Below are 14,340 nucleotides of genomic sequence, written 5' to 3' on the forward strand. Positions count from 1 at the left end.
GTTTGCTAGACAGAATCACACTGGGGATACCACCGCCCTGGAGACAGTACAGAAGCTCACCAGTGCTGTGGTTTAATCCTGAACCCCAGCCCCATTTGATTTACTTCTGTAGGTGTAGCTGTAGGGATAGAGATCAAAAAATGCCTGCAACACAAAACAGAACTGAAATCTAAATTGTATGTTTGGTTGCTCCCTCCCTTGTGCTTCAGAGACTTCTTTCAAAGCTATTTTTGACAGTATCTCCAAATTAAGGCATCCTCTCTGCTCTTTCATGTCATCATTAATTGGCCCTTTTCCCTGGACAGCCAACCAGATCTTTTCAACCAACACTGAAATGTTCTTGTGAGGTACTGAAAAAAAAAAAAAAAGAAAAACCAGTGATCTATCTGAATCTGCACTTTCTCTCTGCAGAGTTTTGCAGTGACGTGTTGCAGGCTCACTGTTTCCCATGACACAGCGGAGCATGTGAGAACAGAGCATGGGTGCTGCTAAGGTGACTTGATTACTTACCTACCTCAGGTTCAGTTTGACCCCATTTTGGGTTAAGCTGCCATAAGAAGCTGCTAGATACTGAAACTTGTTTCTGTAAGCCATTTCCTAACACTACCCTGGGTCACTGGGCTTTAAGAAAGAGCATTTCAGGTTATTAAGAAGACAAGTGTACACAGCATATCTTTGTCATCTGATGTATTTCTAAAAATGAGAAGCCTCTTGCTTAAGAAAGATAGTGCAAGAAATATGTGGTAACCCCTCTTTGTCCTCAGTCCTGGGATACACTTCTTAAAAAATTTCATTTCTGAAACCTGCAGTTCAGTTACCATGAATGTAAACCATCACTGTTGCAAGCACAGGTGTAGCGTAGCATGAAAGACTTCTGTCCCCCTGAGAGGAGAAGGGATTGGGAAAGCCCATGTGGTCAGTTAGGCACACACCTTGGATGCTTCCCGTGAAGCACGTCTTCTCTACAGCACCTGTTTTCCACGTGTTTATACATGCAGCACATGAAAGCAGACGCTGCACGCTGTTTTGCTTACAGGCAAAGTTTTTACTGTTTGGGGATACCTGAATGAAAAAGCAAACACCTGTTGTTGGCTGGTTTGCTGCCTTTTTTTCTTTTGTATGATGGGAAAACTAACCCACTTCCAGCTGTGCGATTGTCTGATCAAGACATAAACACAAAAAAAGCTGTTACCTTCCTACACGCATTCCAATAGAAGCATGACAAAACGCTGTGAGCCAAGCACTGAAACACCAGGAAATGGCAGAACTAAGGCTGCAAAACTCACATGGCAGAGGGTGTACCTTTCTGCTATTACAGGATCGTGGAATTGTTTAGGTTGGAAAAGACCTCCAAGATCACCGAGTCCAACCGTTAACCCAGCACTGCCACTAAACCCTGTCCCTAATTGCCACAGTGCCACAAAAGATGATGCGATACTCCTACAGGTAGCAACGGCTTTCCTGGAAATAAACACTTTTCCCTGAAAAAGACATGTGAAGCCCTTAACTCCAACAATTCTTACCTGATGAGCACCTGCCCTTTGTGAGCGGCTGCGAGGAGGCAGCGGTGCCTCCCGGCCGCTCCAGGTGCTCGAGGGAAGCGCGGCCGGCGCGCCCGGGGCGGGGAGGAGCGCTCAGCTCTGCTCCGCTGCCTCGCCCCGCCACACAAAGGGCCTCTGGCCGCCTCCTCCGGGAGCACGCACGGGGCGAGAGATGCCGGTGCTGGGGCGAGGATCGGAGCCCTGACAAAAGGCAGCCCCTCGCCACCGCCCCCCTGCCCGCGGGCGGGGCCCCGCGACACCTCCCCTCCGCTGCATCCCATCCCGTTCCCTCCCATCCCGCCGGCTCCGGGGGGAGGTGCTGTCCCACTCGCCGGGGCGAGCTGCTGAGCGCCGGCGGCGGCGGTCACCTGGTCCTCCGGGCAGGGCGCCGAGGTGAGTGGGGTCGCCGCATGGCCCGCAGGCAGCCCCGCACCGCCCGCCCGGCCCCGCTCGGCCCCGGGGAGCGCCCCGAGCCCGGGCAGAGGCGGGGGAGCCCCGGGCAGGACGGGCCGCGCCGGGTCACGGGCGGGCGTGTCGGGGCGGCTGCACCGCCGCTCACCGGGGCTCCTCGGCGGGGGCTTGTCCGTGTTTCTCTTCCTTCCTCTTTATTTAGTCCCCCTCAGTTTCGGTGGCGGTAGATCCGGGCTGGGGGAGGAAGGCAAACAAAGGCAAGTACGGTAACCTGCCTGAGAACGAGCGGACAAATATCACACGGGGCGGTCGCCAAGGGATGCCCTCTGCTCCCGGGGGTGTGGGGGCGGCCGGGGCTGCCCCGCCGAGCCTGCCCTGCCCTGCGCTGCGATGGTGCGAGCAGGGCTTGTGCAGCTGGGACTGTGGAAGCAAACTCGACAGCATCCCCGAATTAGTGAAACAAAGCGGTCCCCTGGTGTGAAGAGGTGGTGTTGGCCTGTGTTACCTGCAATGGTTAATCGCACAGACTGTAAAATAGGATGTTTCTGCCGCTGGTAGTGTTTATTTACCTTTTGCATTTTCACTGGGGCTACTGGGACTGGGCTATTAAATTTGCCAGCAGTGTTGTCTGTAGATTTGATCGTTTTGTTTTGGGTTTTTTTGTTTGTTTGTTTTGTTTTTTGTTTGGTGGTTTGGGTTTTTTTACTTCTGTTCCTTTTTTATCTACAAAAGGAAGGAGATTTAAGTGTTTGTAATGTAAAAAAACAGAAAGAAAGGTTTGTTTAAAGATATTTTTAGCCGAAACCCTTGAAAAGGAATTTTAAACTTCAACAGCCTTGGCAATGCCTACTGCCTATTTGTTCTTGCAAACCTTTTATTTAATTTTTAAAGCCGGTTTGATTTAGTGATTGCAGAATGACTGAGAATGTGAATAATAAAAAGTGAGAAAGCAAATAAAAAGAAACCAGATTTATTTTCTAAAAGATCTCCTGTAGGTTGCCTTTTTGTGACAGTTTTCAAGTGCTTTTTGGAGTTTGTTAGTACTCATACGGCTTTTCTGGCTTGGGGAGTGGAACAGTCAAATTAATGTTCAGTAACAGGGTCTGTGCTTATTAATGTACTTATGCTGTGCAAGTTGGGTTAGCATGCTGAAAAATAAAGAACAGTATTCTAACATCTTGTCATTTTAGTAGGAGGGGGAAGGGAAAAAATTGATCTGGACACTAATTCAAGGAGGTGCTAAAGCACAGGCCTAATAAAGGCACAGTGGTAGGTAGAGAATTGAGCATTGTTTTTGTACTTGATGCTGCATGTTATTTCTCATTTAGGGCCTGGCTGCTACCACACAACCCTCTTATCCATTCTTTTCCCTTCTGTAGGGAGGTCGGGATTGCATCCATATGATTTTTTTTCTGTTGAACTTTGTGATTTTTGTGTTTCAGATGGCTTCCAGAACTGATATGCCTCACTGATTTGGGACTGGACTATACAAAAGTAATTGCAGAAATTGCATGGAAAGGCCTTTTTTCTTGAATGACAAATACATCTGTAAAATCAGTCTTGAAGGCAGCCATCTGTGTGCACTGTTGAGGCTTTGCTGGAACTTCAAAATAGCTACCAGGTGTAATTGTCTTAAAACTTGAAATTTTGAATGCAATTCTCCTTTCAAGATGAAAGTTGTTGTCAGTTTCTAACAAAATTACTCTGTTGGGTAAATCTATAACAACTTCGTTAGGAAGTAGTCATCATGGTTACTTAACAAGAAATTAAATCTCAGACAGATGGGAGGACAACTTGTCTCTTCTTTCCTGAAGTATCTCCTTTACCTTGCACTTCTGTGCAACAAATTCTGCAGGCACAGGATACCTTGGCAGCAGTGCTCTCCATCTCTGTAGACAGGCAGTTAGGGAAGGTTTCTTTAGCCTTAGGAAACCTCAGCCATGCCTTTTTTCCCCCATGTGCGTGATGGTAAAAGGCTGAATGCTGAAGCTACACGTCTTGAGGGTTTTTTATGGGATATTACAAAATGCTTTTGATCTGCCACAAGCTGGGGTTAGGAGGAGGAGGAAGAGAAGGGACATGTGGAGTAGATGGTCTGTGAGCCCTTTGAAACTGGACACCTATTATATGTTTGTCAGCAAGTCAGTGGGATGAAGTGACCCAAGTGATCTCTCGGAGACCTGTGTCCTCTAAGCTGAGCAAAGCACGTACTCCTGTTTTACGGTTACTGAACAAAGGCGCTGTCCTTGAAGCTTTCTGCAGAGAAAGGTCTTAGGCATTCCAAGTTCTACCTTCAGGAGAAACTGCTAATATTGTGATGCTTGTTCCCATGATAAATAAATTAAAATAGAACATACCATGTACTCACCAACCTTTAGAAAGTAGCATATATTTTTCTTTTCTCAGCTGAATTAGTCTAGGAGTTGGAATTTGCATGCTTGGCCACAGGTACCTTTGAGTTAAGCAAATGGTATTTGTGTAGTGTCTTCGTGCTAGTGGGCAGCGTCTTGTGTTCATCACAGCTTTGTGCATCCAGTATAACACATCGGTGAGATGGGAGTTTGGGTTTATCATGAGAACAACTCGAATAAGGGGAGATTTATCAGCCCCTTGAAATAAGGGGTCAAGTCCAAAACCACCTCATTCTCCACAGAGTGCTGCATAGCACTATCAGCTTCTATTGTGTTTCAGGCTTAATCTAAAAATGAAACCTAGCTTGTCATTCTCTGGGGTCTAGGGGAAAATCCCTGAAATGTGTGAAATCTGAGTGGAAACAGATACAGACTGAACAGTTCTAGAGAGGTGTAAGCAGCTCTCCATGCCACTTTAGAGGACACCATGTTCAGGCCAGTGGGATTGTTTGGTTTCTCATGGTTGGATGGAGAAATGAGTGGGAAAGAAAACTTTGTGTGGGGGCAGTATGAGGGGGTGGGAGGAGAAGTTTAGATGCCTAATTTAAAAAGGAATGTAGGTGGTTTGGTGGGAGTTCTGAAGACTAAGAAAATTACGCTTTTGCTAATAATGATCTCTAGGCAACTAGAATTCTATAATATGGTGCTTTTCTCCACATTTACATCAACTCTCCTCAGACTCTGACTTTCTTTGGCTATATTCACTGAAAATAGGGAAGATCTTGCACTCAGCATTAGACATGAAGTTTGTACAGAACAGATAGCAAGCCACTTTTCAAATCCAATGCCGTGTTAAAGTTGAAGGCCTCTGGTTTTTCCTGTGGTGGATCCAAAGGGAAAATAATTTAAAGTTCCAGGTTTCTGAAGGATTTCGGATGCAGCTCTGGTGAAGATGCCTGCAGCTGATGGGGCAGGAAGAGTAACTTCTGGCTTTGCCCATACCTCATTTCATTCCTGCAGGAAGCTGCTCCCTTGCTCTCAGGCTCTGCTCCAACAGTCTGTGGGCAGCTTGGTGGGCACTGGGCCTGTAGCTCTGAAAAGGGAGGGAGAATCTGGCTGACTACTTTGAAATTATTCCTTCACCCATGTGCAGAGTGGTTGTAGGCAGGCAGGCAGGAAGGTTGCTCAAGTCTTGGGAACTCAGCTGAGCTCTGTGATGTATGTTTACCTTGTTTAACGTTTTGTTAAAGGTCTTAAAATATAAGGCCCAATTCTGAGTCAAGTAACAAAAGATAAACTTTTCCTGTCTGCCTGCCCCAAAAGGAGGAAGGAAGACAGCTGAGGACTTCATTTAAACTTGAAAGTGTTCCTCAAAAAAGAAGTGGCTACCTTTAAGACAAAAAGTTGAATAGGTAAGAAAGCACTTCTCTTATGAAACACATTTGATTTTTTTTTTTCCCTTTGAAAAGGCCTCAGTTTATCTCTTGCTAAATAGTCATACAATTTCTTTGAAATTAGTATTTTCCACATAAGTCTGTTGATGATTTCTAATATTTTGTGAAAGGCTTTTAAATAAAAAATGAGACCATTTATCTTGAAGGACTGCTTAGTACTCAAGTTTAAATGTTGATCACAGTAAAGCTCCAAATGAGAAAACATTTAGTCTTTAAATTGATTTTGACTTAAAACATAAAAGGATATTCCCATAGAGAGAGACGAGAATTGGGCTTTGTTGCTGATGATTTTTCGTCTTAATCTTTCTGAACAAAATGTGAAAGGACTGGGGGAGGGGCAAGAGTAGAAATAAAATATCTCCCTAGGCAGAATTTGAGTAGTTTAATGGGCTCTACTAAAATCCTGAAATGCTTTATTGTTTTTATTACATGACTCACATTTTGTGGCACTCCATCAGTAATGTATACAAAAGTGGGACTTTTCATGATACAAACTCCGGTTCATCCACAGTTGCCTTGGACTCTCTCTGGAGTCAATGAGAGGGACTGATGAGCCCTCAGGAAGCACATCTCTTTTACACTAGTGAATGCTGAAGTCACATGGATCAAGTAGGTTCTTAACTTAGACCTCTCAGTTTCGTGTCTGACTTTGGATGGGAGAAATACAGGCTGTAATGTGTGTCTTACGTATTTTGCACTTTCCCCTTGCATTGGGCAATGGGAAGAATGACTGGCCAGTATTGCAAAGCATAAAATTTAGAAAGAATGCTGCAGACCAGACACATGCACTAAAGGATTCTAATCAGAGCAATATTGACAGGTTTAAATACCGTTCAGTGTATTTTAATGCATTCTAAAATTAAGAAACATTCATTAATCCTGTACAGATATTCAGTCCAATTCTCCTGCAGAGACCTGTAGGATACATGGATGAGCTCTTACTTCAGCAGGTGGAACTCTACTGTCTCTGTTGATGTAGGTGTACTGAAACTGGTGAATTACTGAGTTTAAGCCTGCCTGTTCAGGCCAGATATTAAGCAGTTTTTCTTTAAGAACATTGGAATAAAGTGTCATTGTGTATATGGAAAATAAGGGTGTGAAATCTTAGTAAGTGCTAAATGTGGACCAGTTTTCCCCACATAAATACATTTTATTTCCCAGTGACTTAAATGGAGCAATAATAAAAGCATGGTAAAATGGTGCAGTGATTAAATGCTGAGTGAGGTAATTCACAGGGCAATCTGAAAATACCAGACAAATGTTCTTCAAAGTGAGATATATTTAAATGCTTGTGTTACACCTGAGAAATAATGCCCTCCCTAAATAACCAGGGGAATAGTGAATGGATTCAGGGTGATGGGGACCCAAGTAGTTGAGTTTAACTGCCATGGCTGCAGAGTATGGATTTAAGTTTCTGAGATAGCTGTGTGCTTTGCGTAATCTGGTTATATTTGAAGATAATTATTAACTACTGCCTTTGCAATGTTTTCCTTGAATTAAAGGGGGAAGAAAATTCAGCGAAGTGTGTGTGCAAAGTGATTGAAACAGAAGTTTCAAAACCTGCTCTTTTGTCTGAATTTCATAAGCAATGGTTCAGAAAGCATTTGTACCTTAATTAAGGAGTAATGCGGAGTTAAGAAGTAAGTCATGGATATTAAGAATATTATTACATAGCCTTTATATTGCATATTAATGCATTATGGGTCCTGTATGTAATTACAGTTTCAAAGCTAAGGTGTCATCCACCTAACGTGCTGCCAGAACTTGCAGACAAAGCACACAGAATACCTAATTGATATCAGAAGAGCAGGTAACTATTTGCAGTAAATGGGGGGGATGGTGACCCCTACCCAATGTACCCTGTGGAAATAACTGGCACCACAGGAGGAGAACACAACTTTTACATGAAGACTTGAATTCACAGTGACGTGTTGTACCTGCTGTGTTCTTGGAGACTTCCCCTCCTTCCTAACTTAGAGCACAGCCAAAGCTGTAATGTAACTGTGCCTGGTCTTATACAGTGGTTCCTGCCAAGTCCTACATGTTCCTGTGTGCTTTGCACTGAACTGGATGCTGGTGACAGGCTCTACCACCTATCCCTGACCTGGTGAGCAATAAACCTGGTCCCTCCTGGGAGTCCAGTCAGGAGTGAATGGATCCAGAGCCAGGACTCAAGGCAGGGATGTGATGTAGGCCTGCCCGTGTGACAGGGTTGTAGACAGGCATGCCGATGGTGTAGCTGAAGAACAGACTTAAGGCCTTGGGCTAAGCTTAGGTGCAGCTCTTGGGCCCATGGATAGAGGTCCTGGCGGCAGTGAAGTCTACCTGTGCCTTTATGTCCTGACAAATGGATCCAGATTTGCCCTTGCTTTTCCTTGGGTATTTCACTGACTTTGATGTCTGCAATCTTGTTTAAAACAAACAGAAACCCCCAAATTCTCAAGCAGTATTGGTTTTAGCATGCAAAACTGAGGTTCTGGAGCATTTGTTTAGACCTGTAAATTTCAAAGGGAGATTTCATTCTTGAGCTTTTTTCTTGATACATCAGTCTAGTGTTTTCATGCTGATTGAGGGCATTAGTTTATCTTTAGATGTTTTGGAGTAATAAGAAAAGCTACTTGTGTCTGCAGTATCCTTGCAGTGATCCAAGTGGAGATATATCCATCAGGGATGCTTTGACCATTTGGAACATTTTACATTAGCTCTTAAAAGAGTAAGTTGGGTTGTTTGTGGTCCCCCCCTTTTATTATGTTTTCCTTTTAATAGGCAATCTTGGTCAAGTAATTTTGTGAATGTCTGTGCAAGCTGCCTCTCTTCTTGAAAGTGTGAAAAACAGTGGTTATGTTTCAACCCTCTTGTACTTTTTTCCCCAGTTTGTTTGCCCTCTGAGTCCCTACTGTGTTGGCTTAAAAAGTAAGTTCACATTACTGCTCTTAAAGTCAAGATGATGAGTGGATCAGATAAGGATTAAGGTCATAAATGAAATCTGTGTCTTTAACTGCGTGTTTGGATATAATTATTTCTGCTAATCTTCAGGAGTTTCCATTCCTTAAGGAAAAGCAATAAATTAAAAATTTATTCCTAGAGAGTTTGCTGACTCCTGAAGCATAGATCCAGCTGCTTTTCAGTTCACCTTGCACAGGATCAAGGGGAAAAACTGCTGGTAGTGTCTGGGATTCTTGTCTCCTTTAGAGGAGACTTCCCCATCTCTCCCCCAGTTCTTGCAGTAAAAAGAAGTTTTGTGCTAGAGAGCCAGAAGTTGAATTGCTATGGCATCCTTTCTTGGTTAGAACCTCAGTGCTGCTTAGGTACCTGTGTGTGCACGCCTGTGTGTGTCGTTGCATGTGGCATGCCAGACAGCTGCAGAGGCAGATGCAGCTTAAACCTGTGAACTATTTGCTACATACATTATTTACAAGCAGTATATGCATTAGTAAAGCTGTAAGTGTTTGCTGCTGTCTGTGTGCCAAGGAGAATGTGTGCACTGATCCTGTCAGGTCCAGCAGCTAGAAAAAGAGTTGAGAGATTTGCTTTTAAGTGCATTACCATCCTCTGACAAACGCTGCAAAACCTAGAACTCTGGAAATACGTAAAGGGAGAACTGAGGAAATTGGCAGTATATTGGCTAAAGAAGATGCACCTTGCTGTAATACTTGAAGAGTGTTTTATCTGGAAATCTCTTCTGTTGAAGTAGTGTAGTAAGTGCCGGAGAGAGTACTTTACTCTTCGTGGGGGACTCTTGGGAGATCTGGGGCTAGATAATGTGAGTGTCTTTTTTTGCCTGTCTCTTTTGAAACAGATAACCCTTTTATATTAAGAAGGCTTTTTAAATGGACTTTACTTTGTTCAAGTCTATAAAACTGACACCTTTAAATGTAATATAGAGAATCCTGACTTTTATCATTGCTAATATCCATACTCTGGAGTGATGCTTTTACTCAAGTTAATCAGCAGCTAGAAACAGAGATACACTAGAAATACTTGGATTTAGATTTTTGCAGGAGAGAGATTGTGCATCTCTTTCTTATCCAAAAAGCATGGATTTTGCCCAGGGAGAGGCATATCTCCCCTGCTTGGGCCTGGTGTTTTCCAGATGGCCTTGGAAAATTATGTCAGGTCCCTTGTGCTTGGAGGTTTGGGACATTATTTTTATTGCCCACATACCTTCTGGAGGAGAGTGGGAACAAACCCAACTCTGGATGTGGTGTAAATTCCTAAAGAAATGACACCTTGCTAGTACAGTGGAAGCAAGGACGGGTATCCTGGGAAGAAAACAGGAATGCAGTCTGGTTGTGTAGTGATGGGCTGAGGAAGACTAAGGCAAAGCTGAAGGCAAGGGATGCAATGAATAACAAGAAGGGCTTCTACAGGTATGTCAGCCAAAAAAGGAAAGTCCAAGAAAGTGCACCCCCCCTGACAAGTAAGGATGGCAAACTGGTAACAATGGATGAGGGGAAGGCTGAGGTACTCAGTGCTCACTGGCAACCTCTCTTCCCACACCTCTCGAGTAGATGGACTGACTGCAAGATGGGGACCAGAGGAGCAAAGTCCTTCCCATGGTAGGAGAAGATCAGGTTTGTGACCACCTGAGGAATCTGAATGTATGGGACCTGATGAGATGCATCCCAGAGTCCGGAGGGAATTGGCTGATGTTGTTCCCAAGCCACTTTCCATGCTATTTGAAGTCATGGCAGTCAGGTGAAGTCCCAGGTGATAGGAAAAGATGAAACATTGTACCTATCTTCAAAAAGGGTAAAAAGAAGGACACTGGGAACTACCAACCTGTCAGCCTCACCTCTGTGCCTGGAAAGACCGTGGAACAGATCCTCCTAGAAACAACGCTAAGGCACATGGAGGACAGGGAGGTGATTTGGGACAGCCAACATGACTTTATCAAGGGCAAGTCCTGCCTGACCAACCTAGGGGCCTTCTACAGTGGAGTAAATACATCAGTGGACAAGGGAATGGTACAGATGCCATTAATCTGGACTTCTGTAAAGTCTTTGACACACTCCCCCACAACTTCCTTCTCTCTAAATTGGAGAGAGATGGATTTGGTGGGTGGACTGTTTGGTAGATGAGGAATTGGGAGGATAGTGATCAATCAGGTCAGATCGACATCAATGACAAGTGGTGTGCCTGAGGGGTCTGTACTGGGACAAGCGTTATTTAATATCTTCATTAATGACACAAAGGGATCGAGTGCACCCTCAGCAGATTTGCAGATGACACCAAGCTGAGTGGTGCAGTTGTCACACCTGAAAGACAGGATGCCATCTAGATGGATCTGGACAAGCTCGAGAAGTGGCCCCATGGGAATCTCATGCAGTTTTAAAAAGGTCAAATGCAAAGTGCTACAGCTGGACTGGGACAGCCCCCGGTATGTATACAGGTTGGGGGATGAACTGATCAAGAGCAGCCCTGCCGAGAAGGACTCAGGGGTGCTGGTGGATGAAAAGCTGTCATGACCTGACAGTGTGTGCTCACAGCCCAGAAAGCCAAACATATCCTGGACTGCATCAAAAGCAGTGTGGCCAGCAGGTCGAGGGAGGTGGTTCTGCCCGTCTACTCCACTCTGGTGAGACTCCACCTGGAGTACTGCATCCAGCTCTGTGGAGCCCAACATAAGGAGGATGTAGACATTTTGGAGTGAGTCCATAGGAGGGCCATGAAGATGATCAGAGGGCTGGAGCACTTTTCTTGTGAAAACAGGCTGAGAGTGTTGAGATTTTTCAGCCTGTAGGAGAAAAGGCTCCAGGGAGACCTTACAGCACCTTCCAGTACCTGAAGGGAGCCTACAGGAAATTTGGATGTGGACTTTTTACAAGGGCATGGAGGGATAGGAAGAGGTGATATTTTTAAGCTGAAGGAGAGTTGATTTTAGATTAGATATAAGAAAGGTTTTTTTAAAATGGGGTGGTGAGACACAAACAGGTTGCCCATAGAGGTGGTGGATGCCCCATCCCTGGAAACATTCACGGTCAGGTTGAATGGGCTCTAAGCAACCTGACTGAATTGAAGGTGTCCCTACTTATTGCAGGAGCATTGGACTAGATGACTTCTAAATGGTCTCTTCCAACCCAAACTGTTCAATGATTCTACTTTGCAAAGTACCCAAATACCTTTTAGCAATTCCTAAGTATTAGGAAAGATCAAGTTGTTTCTTCATGTAGAAGAAATCATTTACAGTTAACAATGATTTAGTTATAATTTCAAGAAGGTGATTTTTGTTTATGTTAAAAAAACCAAACAACCCCCCCTGTAGTTCTCTGACATAAACTGAGAAGCCTGCAGGTGTTTAAGAACATGCTTGCTCTCTTACTTTTAGGCACGTATAATAATCCTGCTAATCAGCTCTTTCTAGGCTAAGGGAATTGTTGCCTCTTCCTTCTGCTCAGGAAGAGGGCAGCCCCAAAGGATCTGGGTGCTGTGTCAGAAACCAAATCTTCCCTTCCTGCCACGTTTCAAGTGTCAAGGCTTCATTCAGTCGATCTATTTATGAAAATTTTGAACTGTAATTTCAGCTCCTCATATAAGGGAATAATAGTATCTTGTTCTTTTTTAATTATTATTATTATTTTATTCTTCTATTATTTCACTTTTTGACAGTCAGTGTTCTGGGGTTTTCTTTCACCTAGTTAAAACTGAGCTTTGGAAGGTGCTTTTAAGACAAATAATGACTTGTTCTGCTGAAAATATGGAGTGATAATGATATTTTTTGCCTTTATCCAGTTGTTATTAAAATCATATGTGATTTGATATTTGTATATTGTTTGTTTGGGTTTTTTTCATTAGCTTCCTGACGTATGATATCAGCATTTTAAGAAACTAAAGGGGACTCTTGGAGTTTTTACTTTGCATACTATACCATGGATGGCTGTTGTGTAGACAGAATATTTTTTCTTCAAATGAAATGAAGATATATATTACTGTCAGTCTTAACATTATTTGAGCATTTTCTTTCAAGTAGCTAGGTTTTTTCCTTACATTTTGCAGAAAATGATTTTCTGTTTGTTTTTAAATTTAGAAATCAGCTTACAGAATTTTCATGTCTGACTACTGGTATCGGACCCTGATCCTGTGCAAAGAAACTGGAAGCTGCAATTGTTTTGCAACAGCCAGCCAGCCTAATGAAGAGAAAGAAGAAGATACAAACCATCAGGTTGTGGTGTCAGATATCATGCAGCTTGTGCAAGATAAGCAGGAGGTGCCAGAAAGCACAGCAGGTGAGAAAAATATAGTATATTTTGAAATTGTCTCTCTGGCTGCCAAACTGTATTTAGAAGAGGACTGGTGGCTTCAAGACTTTTAGCAATAGTGTCTCTGGCAAGGAGAGTAGGGCAGGATCCCAAGTAAAGGAATAGCTGAGTATTCACTTAGAGGAGGCTGATGTCACCACAAAAACATTTAATAGCAGCCAGTGAAGAATGAAGACCTGTACTCAGGAGGGCTGATGCTTATTATAAGAAATTAAAATAATTTTATGAATTAATTGTTTAGCAAAAAATAGGTATCCCAGAGAAACCTGACCTACCTTCCTACAGTTTTAAAGTCATAGTGTTGAAACTGCTGAGAAGAAAGTACAAAATACTTCTGCACTATCTCACATTGCTTTTGTTGCTGTGATCCATAAGCAGAAAACTGTAGTGAGCTCTAGTTTATAGTTACTGGGGCTAAGAATACGAGTTTCCTTTTTTTTTACCACACCACCTGATCTTATATTTACCCATGCAGGAGGTTGTTGTATTCATATATAAACTATGTGACCTTTGCCTTGGTACAAGTGCAGATGGATTGTAATTTTAAGATTTGATTAGCAATTGCATTTGGTGGCATTTGGTCTTTATTAACACATCTTCATTTCATTTTTGCAAATTTGTTTTTATAAAGCCTTGTAGGTAATTAAAGAATACCTTCACATATTAATGCAAACCTCTCTAAGCTGGAAGGATGATCCAAAACCAGAAAGGTGAAATTCACTAAAATGCGATTTTGCATTTAATATACAATTATAAGGCAGGATGTGACTTCTTTGTCCGAAGAGAAAAAAAGCTCATTCTTTCATCTGTAATGAGCTAATGATGTTGGTACTACTACAGAATGACTCATATTTTGCTCTGACTTAACAGGAAGTAGTGATTAGGGTAATCATTTTGCTTGTGTACTAGTGATGCCTCACCAGAATATAAGATTTCTTTTGAGGGCAACAAGGAAAGATGCAAAAAAACCCTGCAGTAATTCCACAGAATGATGTCAGGGTTCGTCAGGTATGATTTCTGTGGAAATAAGGAGGGTGTATCTAGACTGCAAGACAAAACTGAAAGGAGATCACTCATATTTGGACTTTATAGTGGAGATCTTTGTAAGTTATGGAAGAAGGTGGTCATGTGCTTGTTTTAATTTTCTTGTTGTCCATATCTAATAGAGTAACAGTAAGAAAATGTGAACTTGATTTCTGCAGAGAATATTCATACATAATTAGAATTGTTAAACATGCTACTTAAGGAGCTTGCACAGTCTCTAGCCTGTTCTTAATGAAATCTCCAGTGAAACAAACCACTGCTGGAGGTGAGCTAGGTGTAC

At 43.0% G+C, this 14,340-nt stretch overlaps 1 protein-coding gene across 5 annotated transcripts in view; it reads left to right on the forward strand.

Moving 5' to 3' along the window:
• The first annotated feature begins 1,877 nt into the window (after positions 1-1,877).
• MCF2L (MCF.2 cell line derived transforming sequence like) overlaps positions 1,878-14,340 on the forward strand; it is a 159,209-nt gene continuing 146,746 nt past the window's right edge. The window contains exons 1-2 of one of the 5 annotated variants that reach the window (XM_027640237.1): positions 1,878-1,934; positions 12,785-12,983. In XM_027640237.1, the coding sequence (XP_027496038.1) occupies positions 12,806-12,983 (178 nt within the window). In that variant the 5' untranslated portion in view covers positions 1,878-1,934; positions 12,785-12,805. Of the gene's footprint in view, positions 1,935-5,640; positions 5,716-12,784; positions 12,984-14,340 lie in introns of those variants that run through there. The other 4 variants (XM_027640265.1, XM_027640287.1, XM_027640245.1 and 1 more) reach the window with 4 other exon arrangements.

Source organism: Corapipo altera, unplaced genomic scaffold, assembly GCF_003945725.1.
Source record: "Corapipo altera isolate COAL_440 unplaced genomic scaffold, ASM394572v1 0, whole genome shotgun sequence".
NCBI classification, from domain to species: domain Eukaryota; kingdom Metazoa; phylum Chordata; class Aves; order Passeriformes; family Pipridae; genus Corapipo; species Corapipo altera.